The sequence below is a fragment of the Aythya fuligula genome, chromosome 9, assembly GCF_009819795.1.
Source record: "Aythya fuligula isolate bAytFul2 chromosome 9, bAytFul2.pri, whole genome shotgun sequence".
Classification (NCBI taxonomy): Eukaryota; Metazoa; Chordata; class Aves; order Anseriformes; family Anatidae; genus Aythya; species Aythya fuligula.
Genome location: NC_045567.1, coordinates 24,238,859 through 24,263,953, shown reverse-complemented (window position 1 = coordinate 24,263,953; position 25,095 = coordinate 24,238,859). Strand labels below are relative to the sequence as shown.

General features: G+C 40.4%; 1 protein-coding gene and 1 non-coding gene across 2 annotated transcripts; both read right to left on the bottom strand.

The window, feature by feature from the left end:
- Window positions 1-343: 343 nt before the first annotated feature.
- KPNA4 (karyopherin subunit alpha 4) lies at window positions 344-23,480 on the bottom strand. The gene is made up of 17 exons (XM_032193079.1): window positions 23,191-23,480; window positions 16,404-16,448; window positions 15,713-15,802; window positions 15,597-15,626; window positions 15,452-15,504; window positions 13,671-13,766; window positions 13,468-13,553; window positions 10,797-10,883; window positions 9,860-10,029; window positions 9,717-9,761; window positions 8,232-8,363; window positions 7,872-8,000; window positions 6,142-6,246; window positions 4,454-4,525; window positions 3,583-3,745; window positions 2,832-2,926; window positions 344-1,057 (listed from the first exon to the last, which is right to left on the bottom strand). Exons 1-17 carry the CDS (start codon window positions 23,257-23,259, stop codon window positions 959-961), a joined length of 1,566 nt encoding a protein of 521 aa, XP_032048970.1. The 5' UTR covers window positions 23,260-23,480; the 3' UTR covers window positions 344-958.
- On the bottom strand, window positions 7,211-7,520 carry LOC116492802. The gene has a single exon (XR_004253633.1).
- Window positions 23,481-25,095: the final 1,615 nt, after the last annotated feature.

The window sequence follows — 25,095 nt, the reverse complement described above, 5'->3', positions numbered from 1 at the left end:
TATGGTAACTTGTGTACTGCAACACAGTCTATTTGAAGGGAAATGTATGATTTTTTTCATGCAAAAATCTACAAATTAGTTTTGATGATATGGAAAGCTTTTCATAACATCAAACATTCATCTGGTGCAAATGCACAGGGAAGCCTTCCTGAAATTCTGACTTTACAAGTAACTAATAAGCCATACAGGAAAGAACTTAAAAATAACTAAAAGAAAAATAAGAGGGGAAAAAAAAAAAAAAAACAACAAAAAAAAGAAACACAGGCTGCAGGAGTAAACCAGAGTCTGCTGCTAAACCGGTCTTTGTTTTTGTGTCCAGTGTAAGTTAACACTTATGAACTCATTTTGATGATTTACTAGGTTTATTATCAGCCCCCTGAAGGCGAATCAAGCTTGCATGCGTTCACATACAGCATCACAACCATACTCTCGTACACACGCCACTCCAGGACTAGGAGTCTGCTTCATGACTGAAGAGCCCCAGATTTGAAACATGAGCCTGGCTCCACAGCATCGAGTCCAGACATTCATTCAATGTTGTCCATTCACACGGTGCTTCATAGCAAGGCCTGGGCTCATTCTCCTTGGACTTATATGGGCATCCTATTCTCTTATGCTTACAAGGCTTGATGATGATAGTACTGCATTTCCCCCCAATTGCTCTAGTAAGTCATTGTTCCTTCTCAGGCACTGAAGATCTTTGACCTGTAGCCCTTTTTCTTTGAACAATCTAAATAAGCATTCAGTGTGAAGTTTTTCATTACATTTTGCCACTCATTCTCACTCGCACCCACTCGCCATCTTGACTTCATTTGGGCTTTTCTGTGATTCCAAATGAAATCTTCACATTTTCTTTCCCGATTTAATGCAGCAGCGGATCCCATGAGCCAAGATTGATGGATCAAACCTTTTTTTTTTTATTCAGTGCTGCATTGTACCTAACTTCCAAAATACCACTCTAAAACTGGAACCCTTCTGCTGGTACATTGGCAGATGAATTGAAACCAAATGTTCCGCCTTGTATTGCTTCTGGTACAAGGCTAGGATCTTCATCAATCTGTTGAAAGAACAAGAACACTGTAAGAATTAACAGAAACACAGAAGTCACACTAAAAAGAGATAATCTTAAAGAACTTTTCTCCTTTCAATTGATCTCCTTCATTGCATAAATTCCTGTTGATCTTTCTCAACTTAGTAAGAGTACTACTATGACAAAGTAAGTTAGCCTGAAATGGTTTAGATTTTATTTAGTAGGTAGGCTGCGTAGCACCCAGTAGTCTTACTTATGAAGTTCTCACTTCTGGCAAGCATCCTGTCAGCCAAACATCATACTTATTGCCAGTTTATAAAGTGTCACTGTTCTTAGAAGCAACCAGTACCACTAAATCATGTAAGGAATAAGCTGAAACTGCAGTTTCAATTTAAATAGGTAGTGTACAGGTTACCGAATTGGCGCTACATTAAATTCCAAGGCCTGTGGTATACACAAAATCTGAGTTCCTAAAGGAGACCTTTGTATTACTGTTCGTATAAAAATGGGACTCTAGAAAAAAACTCCACTTGCAAACATGCCCTACCAAGTTTTACCATTTCTGTAGTAATCTGTTCAGCCAACAAGAAAACCCTCGTTTCACGATGCAGACTGACATTATTGTATTCCCTTTCTACGCAGTTAGCTTATTTTATGATTTAAAGTGCATATAAATCAAAAGAGGGTTTTAGATTTTTTTAGATTTGTATTACACTTTTAAGCTGAAATAAACATTCTTAATCAGCCCATCTTAATTTTCACTTCATGCACCCTGATTTTCACTTGACACCTACCTCTGCAATTACTATTCAGAATCTTTTTTTCTTAAGCAGCAGAATCTCAGACTTGGTACTCAAGTCAGCAGGGAGCTTATCAGATGTTAAAACCAAGCTTAGTCAGAAGCTGGCAGTTCCGAGAACTATTTGAAGGCTAGTATTTTGTTACCTCAGGTGCAGCTTAAATTGCCTATCAGAACTTCAGATGACCATCATCATGAAGAATGGAAGACATGCAACTGGTTTACGCAAGGGGATCATCCGTCACTAACTCTGATGAAGTTTTAAACAACTAGTTTATGCTGCTGACACCAAATAAGCCAATGCTATGACACTTTAGGATGCCAGTGGACAACTCAATGCTTTTCTCATCCAGGCTAAAAACAAGCAAGTTTTTCAGAATCCATGGCTATAAGCACAAGATCTACGCAAGTAACCCTAACAGTGAGGGCAAACTTTCAGCATAATAAAGTTGTCCCACTTAAGGCCAGAGAAATTCATATTCAGTTATGGTGGTAACATCCAGCAGGCTGTTTACATGAAAGCTCATCCTATTTCTGCTATCTATGCAACTGCACCACTCAGGAATACAGATTAGGACAAGGCTTTTTATTTATTTAAACAGATGTCCTTCAAAATCCTAGAAGCCTCTCGTCATTGCCTATAATCAACTATTCAGAAAGGCTGTGGCATCAAGTTAAAAATTCCATGAGCTTAATAGCCCATTTTAGATTTTTATTTAATCATATTTAGAATTAATTTTCTATTCTGTCAGTACTGGTCTGATGGAATTTTAATAAAGAACGCTAGCTACAGTTTCAATGAACGCCCTGAAATAAGTCTGTAATTTTGCATACATATGTGCAGCAGTATTGTAAGTGCTCATCAGTGAATTGGGTAGAAAAAAAATGAATAAGTGCTTCTCTATAAAGCAGTCTTTAGAGCTGTTGTCGCCCTTTTGAACCACATCTATGAAAACAACCAAGTGATTACAAAACCAGATTTCAGAGCTATAACACACTTACATCATCTGAAGAGAAGAACTGATCAATGATCTCATAAGCCAGTTTGTAGATGTCTTCATTTTCATGATTTTGTAGCTGTTCGATTTTCTCCAGGCCTACGGAAAACAAAAAGAGACACAGTCAAGTTAGAATACTAAGTTCAGACAAAAAAAAAATTCTCTCCATAAGGCCTCATCATACAAAATCATTAAAAACAAAACCAGGCATAATAAAGTGAATCTCAATAAGATGCTCTTAAAACCCACTTGACATGCTTAAGAATAAAAGACTTCGCTGAATCTTTAAGAAGCTATCAGAGGTTGAGGAATACACACTACAACAACAAAGTACATCCAGTCATACCACAAAAAAAAAAAAAAAAGTCGTAAGGTCTATGCCAGCAACGATTGTGTTCTCTTCTCTTCTCTGAGTGGTTGGGGGAATCTTTGGAGATAAGGGGGAGGACCAGGGAGGGCAGTAAGTACTACATCATCCTCCCTTTTCCTAAAAACATCTTTTCAGCGCCTGGTGTGGTTGCCATGAAGTGTGACATTCCAAATCCATGCACTTTTGGATGTAGTAACATGCCAGTTACTGATCTGTAGCTCGATTATACAGCAAGTAGCTCCAGTATGATAAAAGTTACTAGCAGACAGGTGCAGACCACACATGAATGATTTGCTTAAAACACCTGTGCCAATACACACAAGGGCATGTGGTAGGAGATCAAACAACTTCTGCAAAACAGTATAAAAACAATTCAGCACCATACCTCCACACTCTTCTATAAGATTGGCTATGGTTTCTGCTTCATCTTCAGCCATTTTTAATATATTACTTAGTCCATCCAGAACCACTTGCACTACTTGTGCATCTTTCACTGTTAGCAAATTGCAAAAGGGAGGAATTACATTTTGTTGAATTAAGTATGCCACCTAGGGGGAAAAAAAAAACAACAAGTAGTAATCTCATGAGTGTGACAAACAAAGCACCAGAAGCACACAAGCAGACAAGTTTAATGAAATCAAAGCACTCAAAATTACCAAACAGGATAAGAATAGTTTGTAGCAGTCACTTTCATACTTTTTTTTTATAGCATGAAAAGGTAACGTCTATGATTTATGTTATCTGGGTATATTATGTATTATTGTAGCAATATATACGTATATTATTGTAGCAATATATGGGTTGCTTAAACAAATACTAGATACTGTAAATTTTTCAGTATTAGAGAAGTTTCAACCTTATCTTTGAATGACACATGCCCCTGATTCAATATTCTGGGTTGACAAGGAACTAGTATATTTCTACTCAGTGACTGCTATCATTATAATTATCACATTCTTATCCAAACAGGGAAAAAAAAGTGGAAAAAAGATACTACTGCCGAATGACCAAGATTCTTATCAGAGCCTGAACGCAATTATCCATACCTACTCAGCCCCAACCCAATAGAAGTGCCTCCACCCAAATCCCCACTGACATGCCTGGTCTCAGTTCATTCCAAAAACAGAAACTAAATTCACTCCTTAATCCATTGTGGAAGAAAGGAAAAAAAAAAACAAAACTGAACTGGAGAGTAGTCTACACATTCATAATCCTGGCACAGAAGTCTAAGGACCTTTTCTTAAAGTTTGACTCACTTGGTCTTTTCTTCCGCTGATTGTTAAGTTGCTTATTGCCCAAGCAGCTTCTTTCTGGGTACCAAAGTCACCCTAAAATTACAACAGTAAATAGAAGTAAACGTTCCAGTTCTTATGTGCAGTATTTTACTAAAAGCTTCAGCTCCCCACAGTAACACCATATCAGTTTTCATTAAGGAGGGAGGTTAACTAACAGATCCTACAAATGTTTGAGTCTACTTGCAGTGCGTTCATCCCATCCCTGCAACCATGTTTTTATTGATCTTCCACAGAAAGTTTGTTTGTAGCACAGCGAAAAAAAAAAACACAGCGCTCTCCTCTCTCACATTCTTTATCAACGGCTGTCACATATTACAGGGAGCGATAAGTGGCGAGTGTCCATTTTGATAAACATACCCTACATACTATATTAGTACATACTATAACTGTCTGCTTCTGAAGTTAGTCAAGTTTTTTTTTTTTTTTTTTTTTTTTTAAAGGAGTGTCTCATTTGCTTTTCTCTGTGACCAATAAGTTAGCATTTATATGTGTTACTTAAGGAAAAAGACAAATATTTCTTCAGTCTTAACCCCAGCCTTTATTCAGGTGAAAGATATTCTATCTTTGTCTTGGCTGAAATCATAAGATTGGTATTTCTAGCTTCCTTACACGCTTCAGGAAAGAAAAATCAAGTCTTGGTAAAGCAAATAGTGGGAAACTTTTGAAAGATCGTAACGTGGTACTGTTCCCATTAGAAAGCATCCTTTTAGCTCCCTTCTCTCTCATAAGGCAGATCCTTGGAAACACAATGCAGTTTGGATACTAGTGTTTTAAAAGACACCAAGGTTCTACGTTTGAAATCCAAAACAGGTATTTGAAGCCCAGAAAGATGACTGATTAGCATTCAAGCCTGGTACTCAACAAGCAGTGAGAAACTGAAAAAGCATGAGAAAAGCATTCAGAAATGTTTGACAGCAACTATGTGAATTCACTATTTAATAAAAAGGGCAATAAAAGCTTTATCTCCGCAACCTTATGTATCACTGAGAAGTAGTGTACATCTACACAGGCATACAGCACGTTGCCATATCTGCAAATAAACAACTGAACACCATCTACAGTTATCTTCTACACCCATCTATTTTTTGTTGATAGGTTTACTTGTTAAAAAAAAGATAGGACATTGCCATTCCGTGATCTAGTATTGCAGTATCATTACTTGGATACTCTCAGACTTGATAAATGTCACAAATGATCAGGTTAATCAATGCAACTGTTGAGCGTGTCTTGAGGTTTCCAGATAAGGCAGGGGAAACAAAAAGGAGAATAAAGTCCTTAAACTCTGGCAAAACGTTGGGAACTACCTCACTGTTCCCCATCCATACCTCTTTGTGTTATATTTGGGCACATAATTCTGCTCCCAGTCTTTACAAAGAAAAAAATAAACAAGACTAAGGAGGAACCAAGAAGGATCGACCTGCTTCTTTCCCCTAATACGTTCAACATGCCCCTCCTCACAGCTCTTTGTGAAAGATCATACAAAACAGTAATGCACTTCTTGCCATGTATGAAAATGCTCAAGGGTAGACATTATCATTATGCCCCCCCACACACCCCATTTCACAGTACTACGTAAAACAAAGCAATGAATTCAGTGTCATTTTCCCCACTTCAGGAAACAAACGGTTAAATTTTTCTTGTTATCTAACCTTATCTAGAAGATGTATTATCATTGGAACAAGGTTTGCATCTATTACTGCCTGAACTTGCTGCTGATTCCCTGCAGTGATGTTAGATAGGAACCACACCGCTTCCTGCAAAATAAAAAGATTTGAGAAATCGTTAATTCGGATACTATTGCATACCGTACTTTATTTCCACCAGCAAGTTTTAACATTCATGTTTTTGGGTCTGCAATTCATGCAATTCTCAAACATAATTAAGAAATGATAGTACATACGTGAATTCCTAATGCAAACTAGACCTACAGGAAACAGAGACGAAAGCCTCGCCTTGGGAAATACTGCAAGGCTCTTCAGTCTTTCACTGTAACCAAGTTACAACCCCAAAACCACAGATTAAGTAGAAAAAGTATTTAACAAGGCTACATATGAGCATTTCTAATTGATTCTGTTACTGAGGACGGTACAGCAGTTTTCAGCTGATGGTCAGAAAAGCTCCGAAATACAAACCAGCACATTTTCCAAACAAGTAATAGAAGATCTATTCTACCTGCTCCACAACATTTCTCATTTGTGTCAGTCATCAAGAAAATGCACTACCTATCATTTAAATTCTTGCTTTTTCAGGAATATTGTAAAGTTATAGGACCCTTCTATTAGCCCAAGACACCCCTTCAACAAGGGAAATGGAGGTGTCTAGGAAAATGTTTAAGGGAACAGTTTTTCCCTCTCTTGGGAGTATGCCCTCCCAGTCCTCACATTTAAATGGTGAAATGAGCCAAAGACTGTGTATGAATTCCTACGTTAAACAACGAACAAGAGTCCTTCCCTGCACACCCACCTCCTAATGCTAAGCCTATAAATTTAGTCAAAAAATAATGAGCATATACTGAATATACTGACAAATTTTATGTGAAATTATCTCCTTGTTCTAATCTTACAGTTGATACACTTCTTTATCACAAGCTTCCCACCACTCTCTTGGTTCCCCTCTCCTCTCAACTTAACCAGGATGAGAACTTTTTGGATAAATATTTCCATCAAAATGAGATTCAGAATTCACACATTTCTGTACTTGAAAATTCAACTGAGTCTCTTGGATCAGATCACAGGATCACTTCTATTAATGAACCTGTTAGAGATTTAAGATGCCTAGGCCTGTCTTGGTGAGCTTGTTTTGGGCTTTAATCATCGGCAATGTCGGAAAACAGGACCCCAGATTTTAACAACATGCCTCAGATGCACTCCGGAATCAGCACTTCATTATCAGTGCCCCCAGTTAAAGCCTCTTCTATGCACGCATGCACACACACACGCACCCCCGCCCACCCACCCCATTTAAATGCTATTTATCACACACACTCCATTCAAAGAGACATCCAATTATCTCTATTTCATCACTTCCAAGAGAGCCAGTTTAATTAAAATGTTTCACATAGCAAGATTCTAACTTTTAAGTCAACAGCCAGAATTACAAGATTTAATTACAAATTAAAGCTTGAATTTTTATGAAATTAAACCAGAAGAATCAGAAAACAACCTTTCTTGTCAAGTACAACTTCACAGCTCCTCAGAGATTTTCCTACAGATCTCAAATTCAAAAAAAAAAATATCACCACCCTATCTGATCTTGACATAAGCTGGTATTTTGTAATTAGTTACTCATATCTCTACCCCACTACGTTATGTAGGTTCCAAGAGAGCTAAGCTGAATATAAAGGAGTTACCAATTGGGTCCAAATTGTGCAGTGACATACCTTATTAATTTTTTCTTTGGGATGTGTCAGAAGTGCTGGAAAATGTGAAAGAGCTTCACAATTCAGAACTACTTGTGTCTGTTCATCGGTACCAGTGACAATGTTTCCTACAGCTCTCAGTGCAGCAGTCTGAAACAAAACACATTCACTTCATTCAAACAAAAATCTTTTAAATGGAAACAACGAAGATTTTTCTAACTGAGCACATTCTATACCTTCAAATGGCTAAAAAAAATACAAATGCCACATCACACAGGAAAAGGTACTTTTTACACCTTGACAGAGTCTATAAATAGAAACCAGCTACTTTCTCCAGTATTGCATTTTGAGAAATGCTCCCTTCAAGTTATCTGAACTTACTTGCACTTTAACTTCTTGATGACTGAGAAGAGGAACCAAATGAGGGACTATTCCAGAGTCTATCACCATCTGGATCTGTTCGTTGCCAGCATCCGTTAGATACGAAAGCGCCCAGACTGTATCTACCAATATCTAACATAAAAAAACATTTGTCATTAGCACATGAGCATTGGTCTTAAAAAAAAAAATTAAACCAGAACTAATGAAATACAGCAGATTCATATCCGTAACCTACTTTGCTCTACAAACTTCATACCTTTCACTCTAAATAATTCTGATCTAGACCTGCTATTTGACCTGTTCTAGCTCCTAAGAATAGAGACTAAAAACAACTGAACAACAGCTAAATTGTAGATTACAGCTAAAAATCTAAAGTATCTAAGCACCATCTAAACATGAAATCAAATATATCTGCCCTTTTCATGAAGTACTATTGGACAATGTGAGATATGAAAGATGGTCCCCTAGAAATAAGAGAAAGCCCTAGGAAATAAATTAGGGGTATTCAACATTCTAAAGGAAATGGTCCACACATCATGTAAGATCAAGTTATTTTTCTTAGCATCATGCCAAAGCATTTAAGAAAAAAAAAAAAAGCGCTAAAAAGTTGTTTGAAGTCCGGTGCAGCAGCAACTTAGAAGTTCTTCTGCTTAAGTATTCCCACAGAGAAGCAAATTTCAGCAACAGTAAATCTGGTTATTTCAAGTGACAGCTCACAAAAAAAATGACAGCTAGCAACTTTTAACTGATCCACAAATATAATGATTTCAAGATATTTGTATAAGCTTCATTGTCACCTGTTTATATACAGGGAATTAGCATATAGTACATTAACTAAAGTATGCATTATAATTTAAACATTTTGGTAAAGCACTGCTGCCATAATTTAAACTGAACTGTAACTTCACTATAGCAAAGATTAAATCTTAAGTAGTTCTGACTTAGGTCAGCTTCTTGCCTAAACAAATCTCATAATTTTAGTGAAGTCATTTACTTCAATATTAAAATAACCTAATGACCATACTTAATGTCTCAGGTGTGTTAACAAAACCTAATACTAGCTAACATTTCTAATATTTTATATATGCAGATACCCATTTTTTCTTGTTCATACAGATTTTTCATTACAGCCACAAGCTTAAGTGCTAGTCAAAAATCTACGTAGATCTATTAATAAATGCTTGCAGAAAAACAAGTGAAATTGTAATCTGATTTTATATCAGGATGAACTTAGAAACACAGAGAAAAGCTGGGAAAAATGTAGGGAAAGCACATTCAAGTAAGTACTTGTAAAAATATATAGAGAAATAGGGCAAAATTGTAACTGTTACTTAAAAACAAAGATATCAAAATAAATTTAACATAAATAGATAAATCTGTTCTTTCACATTATTTTAAAGAAAGTTACTCGAGTACGGCAAACTTTATGATTCACATAGAAAACTACACCAGAACACAAAACTGTCTCAAAGTGGTGTTACTTACATTTACATCTGTGTGGTGAATTAAAACACAGAGAGCTGGAAGGATCTGAGGAGGAAAAGAACCATTTGACAGTTATTTTTAAGGCATTCAGACACGCAGCTTCACTTTAGTTACACTGACTGAGCAGCGAGTAATTCAGTCACCTCCTGAATGGTTTCCATCGGCGGAGGAGGATCTTTGTGACGGCACAAGTTGACCATGACCCAAGTAACATTTCTTAAGAAAGTTATGGGAATAGATGGGCTGATAAAGGACAGCAGTGGTTTCACTACTCCAAGACTAATAACGTAATCTCTACACTGGGGTCCATCACCTGTTGAAGATACCAAAGAAGTATGAAGACAAAGATCATCACATTCCATTCACAAAAAGAACCACCTCAAAATTATCCTCTTAAATTAAAAACAGACTACAAATCCCTAAAGATAACCTGAGGACACTGAGCGGTAAAGCATAATGTATGCACAAGCCCAACACCTTGTTGTTTGGGAGACTAAACTGCCTCATCTGGTTCTGCATACATGCAACAAAATAATAGCTAAAGAATTATTAATAATGGCTACTTAGTAAATAATATTGGATCCATTCTTCAGCATCCATGCTTATGAAGGAGTCAGTCTACTGCAGCTTCTGTATATGCCTCCAGCCCAGTTGCTTCATTTTGAACTACTCATTAAAAACAACTAAATTCTTAAGAGGAAGGTGTTAAAGTGTGCACAAAAAAAAATTAAACAGAAAACCAAGTGATCACAACTCATCTAGAATTCTATGCAATGCATGTGAGCTGAGGCCAGATTTCAGAACCCAAAGCAAAAGTTTTCATTCTAACTATCTGCATGCCTGCTTGCCAATAATTTGTTTTCCTGCACCTGCAATGAAACCGTGGAGCCATGTTTTTGTGTGTATACTTCAGCACACGATAGAGAAAACAGGAAGAAGTTCAGAACAGGGTGACTGCCAGCAACAACTGCTTTTTATCTTACAGTTGTACACCTCCAAGTTCTAACACAAAATCTTACTTATTTTATTCATTCAATTTCAAAAGGAACTTAAGTTTTTAGTGGCAGGAATAACACAAACCTATGATATTTCCTAAAGCCCACACAGCTTGTTCGCAAACATTTTGATGAGGCGAATGCAGCAGTCTCAGAAAAAGTGGCACAGCATCTGAAAAATACAAACAGAAGTCCATGCAATTGTTAAGAAATCTCTCTCTCAAGAGACAGAATAGTTGACATACTTTATCCTTAAATAAAATTTCAGACTGCATGAGAAATTTCTCCCTTTGTTGAGTACTGGTCAGAACTTTAACTTCCCAGACAATACTGAAATAAGTCACTGTGTATTTTTCCTCTCATATTTCCAGGCTCCATTCAGCATCTTTTGACAATCCTTATGAAAGTACACATACTGCAACAGCAGCTGTTTCTGTGAAGGCAGTCATCTTGGTTGAATATGGATATACCATCCTTAACTTTAAGTCTCATTTTAGACCACTAAGTTTTGGCTGTACTCAATTTGAGAACCATAATCCAACATACTGGGACAACCTAGCTCATCACTGCAGAACAGGTTTCAAATGCTGCCATTACATGACAAAAAAGGGAGTCAGTTGATTGAGCAGCAACAAGTTTCCAAATGGTAACACACAAACTCCCCAAACTCATCAAGTGAGCTACATTTCTAACTCAGACAGAAGAATCATCCTAATGTTTAAAACTAAAGCTGAACCACTATTTAAAGCTCATTCTGTGTGCACCACACCACACTTAATTAACTAATCTCTTTTCTTTAACCTTAGCACTAAAGGTGTTTGCTTACATTAATGACAAAGTTCAGTCTGAAATAAGCACTCCTTTACTTTAGATCACAGGAAATTTTAAGAGATGCTGGTATTTTGTAGTACAACATTCAAGGAAAGACTTTTTTGAAAAATAAGAAAACACATCACAAGGAAATTCATATTTTCTACTAGAGGTATTTTACAATGCCTATAAGCAAGAGAAAAAGAGTTGTCCCCAACAACTACTGTGTGCTTTCAGAAAAATGACCGACCTTTTTTAAATTAAAACAATCGTTAGAAGAAATAAAACATACTGTCATACATTTTAAATATTAGGTCAGCTAATATAGAGCACACACGCAAACCTAGCTAAAAATCAAAGACCATCACAAAGATAATTACTGTAATTGGCACCCATCTTCAATCCATCAACAAGCTAGGTTTAAAAAAGTGTTCTAGGTCATCAAGAGGTGTGGAGCAATATACACTAGTTAGGTTTCCTGAAGAAAATTCTAGATGCAACTGCAAATTTTAAGTATTAGCAATGATACATACTTTGATAAAGCTTGGATTTGACCCTTGGAGTTAACTTCTAAGCCTGTTAACAGTTTGTAAAAGCAAGGGAAAACAATCTTGCAAACTATGCAGTCTTAAAGCATACGTTCATTTAAAAGAAGTCCTTAGACTGAAGTCACCTGCCTTAAATTTCTTTGAATTTCCTATTGATAATTAACCTATTTTCTAATTAAGAATTGATGAAACCCAACCAGCCATCTAACAGACGGGATGGTGCTGGTGCTAAGAACATTCTTATGAGAGATGAATATACCTATTATTTGAAAAAAATATAAAGCCAGACAACACATAGGTTGAGAGAAGCCTGTAACTGCTTAGCACTAACAAATGAAAAAGAGATAATCTACCTCAATCACTCAAGTTAAACAGTCAGTCATGGAAGATATAGAAGAAACTGGTATTTCTTCACTTAAACCACAACATACATTTTAGAATTACTTAACAAAAGAAACACTGGTATTTCATCACTTAAACCACAATACACATTTTAGAGTTGAATAAAAGTTCCAAGTAGTCAATACATAACGGTGGTGTTGGGAAAAACAAACAGGTATAACTCTGGGTATTTTCATTGTTGGAAGCATAGCATGTGTAACAGTATCAGCAGCACAAACTGCAACACAACACTAATTCCAACTATTAAAGATAATGGTACCTCAGGTAGTGCAATTTTTGTGGATTTCTTCCAAGGATTTTAGAAAAAGTTTTGTTTAAATGCATGTTTGATTCTTCCATGGGTCTCACGGAAGAACCTCTTATGACACTTCTGTTTTGCCTTTTTTTTTTTTTTTTTTTTAAATCACTTAGGCCATGTTAAAAGTACAGAAGATAGCTTGCAGTACTTGGCAATTCAGATTTCAAGTACAATTCCTCCCGAAACTTCAGATTCCTCAAAACATAAAGGCCAGTGTGGTGGTTTTGCTTCAATTTGATTTTGGAAGACAGCGGGATGAGATTTTTTTTTTTTTTTTTTTTTTTGACTTTTTAATATTTCAAAACTGAAAACCAGCAGATATAACTCTGCTACAAGTGTGAGTTCCCAGAAGAGATTACTCACCATCATGAAACCCAACTGAATTTAAAAATCTGAGAAAATGAAGAACAAAAGCAGGTGTGCACTTCAATTGATGCTGCTTGCCAGAGAAGAAGTAGAACTTCTGGCAGGAGACTTCATGGGCAGGTCCTTCAGCGACGGGCCTGTGATTGACAACTCAATTTCAACCATCCTAGCTATCTCATGAAAGGACCAACCCTAACACATGGATTGGTGAACATGCTTGAGATACAGAGAAACAGGAGTGTGGATGCTCTTTACAGTATCATTCAGATCTTCTGATTTTTGTGGAAGCTACAGTGCATGCTTTATCAATGATCAAATACTGTTGGACTTACTAGATTGAACTACGGCCTGTGTTTGTTCAGAGGTTCCAGATGCGATGTTTGTCAAAGCCCATGCAGCTTCAAACTGCAAAGAGGGACTACAAAATAAGAAAAAAAAATATTGCAACATGAGTTTTCAACCAGAACTCATAAGCACGTTACGTAAATTCTGAGAATTCTCACAATGTAATATTCCAAGTTGTAGAAATACTCACTTGTCATCTCTTTCAAGACAGTGCACTAAAATAGGTAATATTCCGGATTTTATTAGATCATCAATTGGTGGATTGCGATCACTGGAAAGCAGCTTTCTGTTTAGGAAAAGAAAACAGAAACTTAAATCACAGAACGAGAAGCAGCTTTCTGTTTAGGAAAAGAAAACGGAAACTTAAATCACAGAACGAGAAGCGAGGACTAGGAAGGATCTCAGGAGGTTGTTTAGTCCAACCTCCTGTTCAAAGTGCAGCTATTGCTATCGCTTTATCGGGTCAGTCATGGCTTCATGTAGTTCAGTTTTGGAAACCTCCATGCAGAGAGATTCAACAACATCCCTGGACAGACCATTCCAGTGTTGCACTATCTTCTGGCAGAGAATTTTCTTACCTAGTGTCTATCTCAAAGATGAAACAGACTTGTTTTCAATAATAAGGGAAAATAACTAAGCCCCAAAACTGAGATTACTGAAAAAAAAAATTACATTCGTTGCCTGTTTCAGTGACCACGTTTCCTCTGGCAATAAACTTCAAAATTAGTCAGTCAGGAAAATAGAGATCACCACAGTTACACCCTCCTGCAGCTTCTCCCTCCCCCACCCACGAAGGGAGATAAGACAACCCTGGCTGCTTTGACAGGAACAGCAGAAGCTCATTTCTTCTTCTTGCTCAGTGACAAGACAGTCATAGTGCAGACTACTCATAAACCACCTGCTCAAACAGGTAGAGAACTCTTACTACAAGAGCCAATTAATGCTTCAGGTTTTGGGACAGTAGTTTTTAAAAAATTATTGAAAGAAGCATTTCTAATCAGTTTTCTGTTCCTGTTATTCCAGCTGTTTTGGGGGTTAGACACGTGCAAGATTGCTCCTTCCTGCTCCAGCCTCAGACTAAAGGGTAGTACAGATTAAGTATTTTTAGAGGAAAACAAATGCTTTTCAGCTTTAATTAAAGCCATTCCAGCAACCGCACTGACTTATCTTCAAATTAGTTTTCAATTTTAAAAAATTAAAGTGTTAAGACACTCAAGTGGATGTTCCCATCTCCTTTTAAAACAGGCTTAAGCAACTATATTTCAGTCTAACTTGCCTTAGAACAAACAGCTCTATTTACTACAACGTTGTTCTACACGATACTACCCTAAGCTTTTTGAAGAAGGCAAGTTGCCTAATGGAAACAGGCACAGAAACTGCTCTTTCCCTTATCTGTTTTAAATACATTAACTCCCAAACATCAAACTGACTTCCAGATATAAGAGAAGTCAGCTGAAATGGAAGTCTTCCCTTGCACATCCCCCAGACACTCTGGGTAAAAATGCAAGGCTGTAGCTCTGCTACAATGACAAAGCAGTAGGTTCATGAAACAGCAGTCACATACTGAATTTATGCAAGCAAAGTTTATAGAAGCATTTTAGAATACTTCAACACATGCAACTACAGAGAATTCCTTCTAAAACAAGAGGTGCTTTTAGTGGCCTAATCCATGACAGAACTAGCAAAAAGGATTTTGACAGTTCTTTCTGTATTTAAAATGTAAACACTTCGTAGCCCTGCTAGCTATATTTTATTGTACTATGTAGTACTGAACTAAAGTGAATCTTAGAATTTACTTGTACATAACAAAAATTCTGACTGCTTCAAAGAACCACATATTTTATTTGAAGTTCTGTTTATCAATGATTTTAATCATTAGATGACATACTTTTTCCAATTAAGCTGGAATACGTTGTTTGAATTCAAGCACATGGTAAAGAATGAAAATGGTATATTTGAGAAGCGTCTTACCTTGCAGCCTGCACAGCACTTAACTGTATACCCTGGTTGTCACTTGAAGCATTCTGAAAGAAGATAGAATTTAAACCTTTCAGAATTTATCACCATGATATGTATGATGTTCAGAAAATACTTTTTCCTTTTTTTTTTTTTTTACCTGTACTATTGCTTCCAAAGAAGTGTTTTGCTAGAAAATAAATAAAACAACAGTTAGAAAACAGAAATCTCTAAAATAAAAATAAAGATACAGTTTAAAATTAAGTTAATTCTTACCACTCTAAAGTCACCATCTATATCAGAATCTTCACAGATATCCTCATGAGGTACATTTCTCCTCTTCAGAAGATGCTCATCTCTTTTGTTCTTAAAGAGAAGGGGAGGGTTGTTAAGAATGCAAGAGAAGTTTTTCTTTTAAACCAGCATCATAAGCATTCTTTCACTGCTACTGCTCCAACGTTCAAGAAGTTGGAAAAAGCAATAGAGTGAAGCGTTATTTTGGAAATCACTTTTGCTTAGAAAAATTCTCCAACTTTATCTACAGCATTAACTGTACTTTTGTTGCAAGTTTCATATTCACATATCCATCACTGACACTACAACTTGTTTGTTAGTATTTATAACAAGACAAGTCCATCCGCAGAAGATACTTCTCTGTTCATCCCATAAGTAAATCAAGTTATGACTACATTTCTCAGGAATTATATTTCCAATGACTCTAAACAGTGCTGAACTACAGTTCTGGGAAATAAAACAGCTTTATGTCTCCAGACATAACACCTGGTTTTGAAAGGAAAAAAGGTAAGCCTTTTAAAATCTTTAAATTACAATCCTTAGAAATAAAATCCTTGCTGTAAAAGCAAGAATTATTCTCCTCAGTAGATTACAAATACAATTCTGTTTTTCTGGACAGAAACAGTGAAATACAAAATACCATTTTGTCAAAACAAATACTAGTTCATCTCACCTTTCTCAACTCCACAACAACTTCATTCCTTTGTCTTCTCATAGTCTGAAAAGAATCAAAACCAAAAGTACGTTATGTTCTGAATCTATTTCAAGTGATTAAGATTTTGCACAACTATTTCCAAGAGATGCACTTTGAATAGTGCTTGTACACAAGATTTCATTTTCATTATAGAAGTAGCAATCAAACAGGAAGTTGAAATAATTATTCTTGTCTGTATTATTGCACAATAAAACAGTCTCTCCTAGGTCTCTGTTGAAAAAAGAAAGGATACTGAATGGGAGAATAAACAACTGTCTTAAAGGGCAATGTTGAAAGGAGTTGTAATACTTCTGGTGCTGCTCTGTTTTATACACAAGCACCATGGCAAAGTAACAAAGCACACTAAGTTTGCCTGGTACTCATGACCCTTTCTTCAGTCAAGAAACTATAAACTATACTGAAAAAGCAGGCTGAAGTTCAGATTGTGCAGGTAATCCTCCATATAAACAAAGTACAGCTGCTAAAGCAACAACTGACACTAATTAATTCTTCAGAATAAGCAGATCCAGACAACAGCACACCCTTTTCCACACGATGCCACCAGGCTCCTCGTAGCAGGGTATCAGTGAGGTCCTCTGCCACATGAAACATGCCTGGTTGTACCAGAGCTGTGCCTCACCCCAAAGCCAGGCTCTGCACCACCACTCATTTCTCCCAGATACTGCAGTAAATTCACAGATTTCAGCTGTGCACATTCACTACTGCCTGAAACAGAACTAGCTCTGTGCATTGGGGAATTGGTTCCTAAACAAGTTCAAATAAAGAGACCTAATAAGCACAGTTGAACTATGAAAATATTATTTAGGAATGAAAGCCACATAAAACCCTTGGTACTGTAAGAACAAATCTGTTTGCTTTCCTACAGTCTCCCATTTACAGTATCCAGAAGATGGAACTGTACATACACAGAAATTGGTTTACTAGTGCCTGTGTTAGCACAGTGGAACCAGGAAGAAAAATCACTTGATCTAGTCTATAGTGATTTTATTCCATACTTCAACTCTACAGTGAACGAGCAGAATTAAAACAACCACGTTTTTACTGAGCCCCTGGCAATTCCAGAGCATACGGGACTGCATTAACGCAGGACGTGAGGAAGAGGAGCAGCTAGGAGAGCTTCTGGGTGGCAGCAAGAACCAGCTCTGAAGGGAAGGTTTATGGCTCGACTTTCAGGATCAGAATTACTTTTACTGAAAGGAATGTACATTTTATCAGAATCCAAACTTGGACTCTGAGCAAGATACTTTAACTTCTCAAAGGATGGAGTTAAAGGAAAAGGGGGGCAAGAAAGGATGAGAGTGGAAAAGCAGGCACGGCTCCCCACTGCTTTGCTTTGGAGGTAGAACCCTTCATCGTTTGAGGCCCAAAATGCAGTTCATCATGAGAAAAACAGGCTAAAAACAGCGGTGAGGAACACCCACACCCCAACAGCTTCCCGTGATATAAAAGGCAAGGCACGTGCCTGCCCAATGCAGCTGCAGCACCTGGAACCACCGGGGCAGAGGCACAACAACCAAGTACACGCTGACTGCCCCACACTAAAAAGCACCAAAGCAAGTAGCCAGAAAATGTGTACATCTTCAAGGAATGTTAACAGATCAAACAAAACCAGAATTAATAGTGGAGCCCAGTGCTGCTGAGATTCACTGCCATAACTTGTTCTCCACAGCAGATAAGCTTTTCAAATGTTTCTTACAATTCTTCAGATAACGGTGAGAATCTCAGAAGTGCAGTCTCTAAAGAGGGAAAAAGTGTACTTGATAATAAATCTTTATGAATCCAGCTCCAGACCAACGGATGTTCTCTGCGCTGCTGTAATACTTCTCTTACACGTACAGAAACGAAGCTTTAACATTTTGTAACAGCTCCAACTCACGTCCACACTGACACAACACGAAGAAAAAGTTCCTAGGAGAAAAGTTCCTTCAGCACCTTCCTCCCTGAACGTGCACTTGTTAAACACAAGCTGCAGGCTGCTGGCATGGCCACAGGGCAGCCCACGGCCCTGCGCTGTGCAGCACAGCACAACACGGAGCACACATCACTTGGGCACGGGGAAAGCCCTGCCTGCAGCTGCAGGCGCCGCAGGATGCTGTGCCCAAGGGAGCCACGTGCAGCTCGAGCCCAGCAAAGCATAACCCTGGGATCCTGGTGAAGGCGAGTGGTGGCTCCAAAGAACAGAGCTGAAGGCGAGAAGCACTCGGTCATTTATCCATGCACAAAGCGCTGCTGCCCTTCCAGAGAACCTGATGGTGGTCAGACCTGGCACGCTCAAGTAGAAAATAAAATGAGGAAAACTTCTCTCAAAGAGACTGCAGAATTGTACCAAGCCTCCATGGATCTCACACAGGTGCGAATGAACAAACACCTTTATGCCCATAACAGTTATGGCAAGCAAACAAATCAGCATACATAAAGGGCAGATGGATCACAAGAAAAGATTCTTCTTGCCAGACTTCAATAGCTGTATTAATAGCTATGGTTCAAGCCCTTCAGCTGATCACCCAAATCCCACGTTAGCTGCAGGATCCTGACACATTCCAGTGTTTTTCACAGCAGCACCTGATTCAGAAGTACTCCTCCCTCAGGAACAGCTCAGACCTACCAGTCCTTTCTCAGGATGCTGGCATATACCTGGAGTTTGTTCTCAGCTAACGTGCCCTGACTCCTCTTCTACCTCTCTCTGCATCCCTGCTCTCAAAAACCCAACCCTACCGTGCACACAGTTTGTCTCCATCTTTTTTGGGGGACGCTACTATAAAGCATTTCACCTGAGCAGCTGTTTGTGCACCTTCAACAGGAAAAAGGTCTGGCAGCATACACACCAGGAAGGGTAGAACTTCACCTACTTCTCCCATTCCAGCAAACGCTTTGCCAAATGCACTGCTCCTACAGTGGGACTGCACAGGCACTCCAGAAAAGGGATTTAGGCTCTCCTCTATGTATTATTTTCCTCCTATATTGTTTCACTTGCAGACCACAGCAATGAAGTCTGCTCTGAAGATCACAGATTAAAATCCCATAGAATTTTAATGCCCACAGTCTCTACAAGGTGCCACCTGAAAAACACATCTCAGCAACTCCGCCTGCTCTGGAGTTATAGCAGGGACTCTCGGTTACAAAATAAATAAAATAATAAAGAAAAATCAATGACATTGTGCATGCTGTCACTCCCGTTTTTCCTGGAGAAGTATGACTTTTTAAACAAAGTGTGTAAGCGTCATCACAGAAGTGCAAGTCAGCATGATGGAACCTATTTTTAACTAGCTCAGAGTGAAATTCCTGCTCTCCATCAGTTCCTTCCTATTGGAATTGCAACCAAAGTATTCTGTGTGGGACACAGGAAAGGGTGAAAAGCTTCTAACCACCTGGGAGCCAGTATCTCTCATGACATTACCTTTCTTTCAACCCTCTAGAGCTTCCTTGGTGTTTCCAAGTACATGGCCACTATTACAAACCCAGTGAATTCCAGGGGCAACTCTTGTCCTAACGTAGCTAATCTTAAAGCATCCAGACTCAAAACCAGGGTTGGAGCAGCTGTTGAAGTACCCTGCATCACAACGTAGCCTCATTTTGCATCACTCATCTCTCAGTTGCAGAGCAGAAAGCTGTTTGACACTTCTCCTGTGCTGGCACTATTAAAGCAACTCTCAATATCTCACCCAACCACACAGGCAAGCGAGGGAAGAAAAGGGCAGCATAAAGTCACCAATTTCTTCCAGTCTTTCCAAAGGAATAATACTTAAAAATACAGCTTTGATTTCATTTCAGAAAACCTAAACGTCAATCAAACTTGAACGCTGCAGTAAGCAACAATCACCCCAAAAAAATATAAAATGTTTAATCAAATAAAAACAGCAAAAATTCTTTTCCACCCTTCCCAGGAGCAAGGCTGTACTTGAGACCCTGGAATGCAGCAGCACCAAAGGGAACTACTCAGAAACAGCTCATTCACAGAACTCCGTCTACTGCAGATGCAAGGAGCAGCTTGCACTTTTTGCTTGTAGAGAAGAGGAAGATCTAGTATTTGATTCCAAGGTCTATGGTACCACAACAACAAAAAAAAGTTAGAAAATAAGGTTTCTTATCACAAAAACAGAGAAAACAGCTCAACTGTTCTTATTCAAGGGAAAAAAACAACACAAGGCCAAGTAAAACCTGTTTCTCATGGAAGAGGAAAGATGAAAAAAGTACAAGTCACCTTAACTAGCTCTCCTAGTAAATAAGCATTTGCATAATTTATTATAAGACAACAAATAAGCACTCTTTTCAGTATGATTTTTTTTACTTTTTAAGTTAACAAGTGACTATTCCTGCAGTTCTGTAAGGCCAGCTCAATCTCACCATGAAAGTGCAATTTTTTTCCCCCTCACAGCTCTGACTCTTAAATCTTGGAAGAGCTTGGAGCATCCAGCACCTCCTAACTGGGACTCGTAAGCTCTACACAGAGATACAGATACTGCCCTGGAGTTAGCTACAAACTACTGTTCTCCTGCCACAAACTCCTCAAATACTGAGCATAAACTTCTTAATGTTTCCTTAATCAGTGCCATAAATAAGAAAAAAAGAACAAGCAAACGGTTTGTGTTCCTCTATTCCCCATGTTGTCACCAATCTGTCATCCCAAAACACATGGCAGCAATATCTCACAAGGTGACATGTCCGTGCATGCATGTTTACCCAACGCTTAATTGTATGAAGGAATTGTGTTAAACTGTGTAAAACACGTGTTTTTGTTCCTTTTTCAAGGCCAGACTTTGTATTTTTAGAAGCATGTTGATATGGACTAGAAAACAAAAATCCACCTTTAACTCAGTAAGTATTCAAAAAGCTAAATAAATGCTCGGCATTTCTGAAGCTAAAACACTGAAAATCCCCTTTCTGCCTTTTCTAAGATACACAATAACCTTTTTGGGAAGGGATAAGACCTGGAAGCTAAGCACAACGTGACAGCAACTGCTATGCAATTAACCATAAATGGGCTGCTTTGAGCAATATGTAAGCATATATATGTTATTTTATAAGTTTGTAATTTGCAATATGTCAAATCTCACAGCCTCTAGAATTACCTGTGAATTTGGCATTCCCAAACCTAAGACTGGGATAATTCAGTTTTTCTGATATGCCAAATGGAGGCAAACTGACACAGAAAAGAAGGATCACCAGTGCTGAACTGAACTAACTAATGTTTAAAAGCACAACTTCAGCAGAGGTTAAACAGGGGAAGAGTGAAGGAGGCAAGATGAAGGGAAGAGATAAAGATCAAACGCTGGCTTCCTATGCGAAGTAAATAAGCCATCCTCCTGCTAGAAGCAGCGCAGGATCCCCGGCGCTGGGAGCCAGCTGAATATACTCATTAGCAACTGTTGCTGCCATAGGATACTTGGCTGGGAGCAGACATCACCCACACCTCACCCTCTAACGACACATGTGGCGCGTAAGCAGTTAACGAGCGATAGCCATAAGCCTGAGCCATTGTATGAAAAATAACCATCCCGGCTAGTTATTTTAAGTAGCAAGCGTATGCTCCAAGAGTTGTTGGGTAGATGTCAGCATCTAAAATTTAACACAGCCTCCCAGGGCTTCTGTCGCGGTGCTGAAGGCCGCTTACATGCTTCAGCAAATCCAGAACAATACTGAAGAGGCTACCTGCTTCCTGAGGCACAAGTGCCCAACTGATTTTTTTATTTTTTTGTGTGTGTCCATCCTGAACATTTTCACTTCAGCCAATTTACGTCAACCCTAGGTACGTAGGCACCACAGGATAAAAAACACGGATGAACTGCAGCCTGTATTTTCCCTTTGCTTTCAGTTTTAATGTGCTAGCACGTGCTTCACTGTGCACCCTTCTAAACTCTCCCTGCTTTTAGGGTTATCTACTCGCTGATAACAAAACGATTTATACAAAAACAGGCGAACATCTTAGCAAAGAGTTGCTAACAAAGCTAACAACCCTATCAGTAAACACTGCAGCAATTGTTCTCACTTCCAACTTCTTTGGGCGTTGTATATAACTGAAGAGTAAGTTGTTTGATTGAAGTTATAGGCTGAGGTACTCCCGATGCCTGGATTACCCAAGCGGGAAACGTGGCAGATGTTTTCATAAATGACAGCAACTCAAACGCTGCCTTTATTTAAGCAAACACGTCGTGCGGAGCGCGGTGTTTAAGGCGAGGATCCGGCGTCACGCCAACCACGGGGACACGCAGCGAGGCCAGAGGAAAGCAGAAACGGGAAGGCCAAGGCCCGCTGCTGCCTCACCACGCGCAAGTCTCCCCACAGAGGGCTGCTGGGCGAGGCGTGGAGCCCGGCTTCCCCCGGTGACCGTCCCCTAGGGCACCCCCAACCCCCTGCTCCCCTCCTGCTTCCCGGCCGAGCCTCGGGGCCGCTTCCTCCAACGCGTGCGCAGCGGCCCCGAAGTTGCCAGGCCGGGCAGCCGCCTCCTTGCTTCGAGGGCGATAAAGCGGGCCGGGGGGGGGGTTATTTTTGCGTTAGAGGGGACAGCAGGGAATCTGTAGCAGCTCCGGGGGTTGGCCCTGCGGGGGCTGAGGCGCTGTGTGGCGGCGGGGCCGGCCGGGGCCTCCCGCTGCCCCCTCACGGCGGGGCCCAACGGCCGCGGCCGGCCCCGGAGCGCGGCCTCCGCCTTCCTCCCCCCCACCCCCCATACCCCGCCTCACCCCCCCTTCATCTCCTCCTCCTCCTCCTCTTCCTCCTGCTGCTGCTGCCAGGCGGATGCGGGCCCTACCTCCAGGTCGCGGCCTTTGTTCTTGAAGTTCTTGAGGCGCTGGTTGTCCAGCTTCTCCTGCTCCGCCATGGCGGCGGCGGCAGGGGGGGGGGGGGGAGCGCGGCTCCTCCGCCTCCTCCTCCGCCTCCTCCGCCGCCTGCCGGGCCCGAAGCCGCCGGGCTGGGTCCCGCTCCGCTTCCCCTTTCCTTTTCGGGTCCTTTTTTTGGCCCCTCAGCCGCTCTTTTCCCGCTGAGGCGAGGACGACGCCGCCGCCGGGCCTGCTCCGGGCGCCGCTGCCGCCGGGGCCGGGCGGAACGGGCCGGGAGGGCGCTGAGGGGAGGAGAAGGGGGGGGGGGGGGAGGGAGGGGGAGGGGCAGCCTCGCTCTAGGCCGCCCGGCCGCGCCCGCCCATTGGCTGCGCAGCGCGCGCCCGGCGGCCAATGGGAGGAGGGGGAGGAGGAGGGGAGGGGGAGCGGCGCCGCCGCCACCGCCCCGCGCGGGGCCGTGACGCGAGCGGTGACGGGGAGCGGGGGGGGGGGGAGGGGGCGCTGTGAGGCGCTGAGAGGCGCTGAGGGCCCGGCCCGCCGCCATCTTGGGAGGTGGCTGAGGCGGGACGGGCAGTGCGCGGCTGTGCCGTACCCGGGTTATACCCGGCCCTACCCGGTCTTACCGGGCTGTATCGGGCCGTACCGGGCCATATCGAGTAGTACCGGGCCGTGCTGCCCTCCCCGGCCGCTGTCCCCCTCCGAGAGCCCCCCGCCGGCTCTGCGCCCGCCGCCCCCAGCGGGTGCTCCCTGATGCGAGCGCACCCCGCGCTCCGCGCCGCTGTTCGAGCGCCAGTTAAAACGAGACAAACACAGTCCCAAAAACCCCACGTTTTTCATCAAAAGCTTCCACTCGGGGCCTGGCGGTGCGGGGCGACCTCTGGAGACGTGGGTAAGCGCCCCTGCAGAGCCAACATCCTCCACACGCATTCAGGGCTTGGCAATGTTCTCACCTACACCACACAGCAGCTGTGCTCCTGCTCCCCAACATTTAGGGGGAATGTTCCTGATGGGGATGATCAACATCGAAAACAAAATTATTTTACCCTAAGATCAGATTTCACGGCACTTCCTAGCCTCATAACATGATAAAAAGAGGCCCAAAGGGTGTATTTATGCCCCAAATAGGTAGCTGTCAGCTGATGGATGCCTACCTCAGAATTTTTTTACAGGCCCACATCTTAGCATCTGATGATGACAGTCAGGTTTTGTGGCTGTGGGTTTTGGCCAGTAGTAACTGCCATAACTCACTGTCAGGTGATGTAGGTGGACACTCTTTTAATACTAATTATGAGCTCTCAGGACATAGGTTTCTGGGGTTTGAGTATAGTCATCAGCGTTACATGTTTGTTAACTCTCTGCTTCCTTCCAGGATGCTTTGTAACAAGAAATGTTACTTACGTGTTACTCAAACTGCCATGAGTTGCAAAAAGCCCTTCCTGAATTTGTATTGAACACATCAGCAAAGGGAATGATACCAGGAAAATTCTGTAGAGGTGCGTTGTTTGTACACAGCCTGAGACATTTTGTTTACACCAAACAATGTGGTTTACAGACTATGTCCCTGTCTTCATTTTGATAAATCCTAAAACATATATATATATATTTATCAGGAACTCATTGCTGATAAACTATGGCCTCTTCTTCCAGAAAGAAGAACCTCCAAGTTCCATAGCTTTTCTGTGATGCAGGTGATTAGGCTACACAAAATATCTAAAAGGCAGAAATCAGTGATGTTCAGGAAAAAAAAAAAAAAAAAAAAGTATATATAAAAAAGTATTTTCTTCACAAAACATCTAGTGTTTTTTCTTCTCAAGGCTCACTTGGTAATACATGTGACATCTGAACTCAATTTTAACTTGAGAGGAAAATATGCTCAGAGC

What these genes read in the sequence shown, in the direction of transcription:
- KPNA4 (XM_032193079.1), bottom strand. Translation starts at nt 23,259, where the DNA reads ATGGCGGAGCAGGAGAAGCTGGACAACCAGCGCCTCAAGAACTTCAAG. An exon ending in ACAGGCCGTAGTTCAATCTA is followed by an intron (nt 10,884 to 13,467) that starts GTAAGTCCAACA and finishes TGTATTTTTCAG; the next exon opens with ATGCTGTGCCACTTTTTCTG. An exon ending in ATCAAGAAGTTAAAGTGCAA is followed by an intron (nt 8,001 to 8,231) that starts GTAAGTTCAGAT and finishes GTTTTGTTTCAG; the next exon opens with ACTGCTGCACTGAGAGCTGT.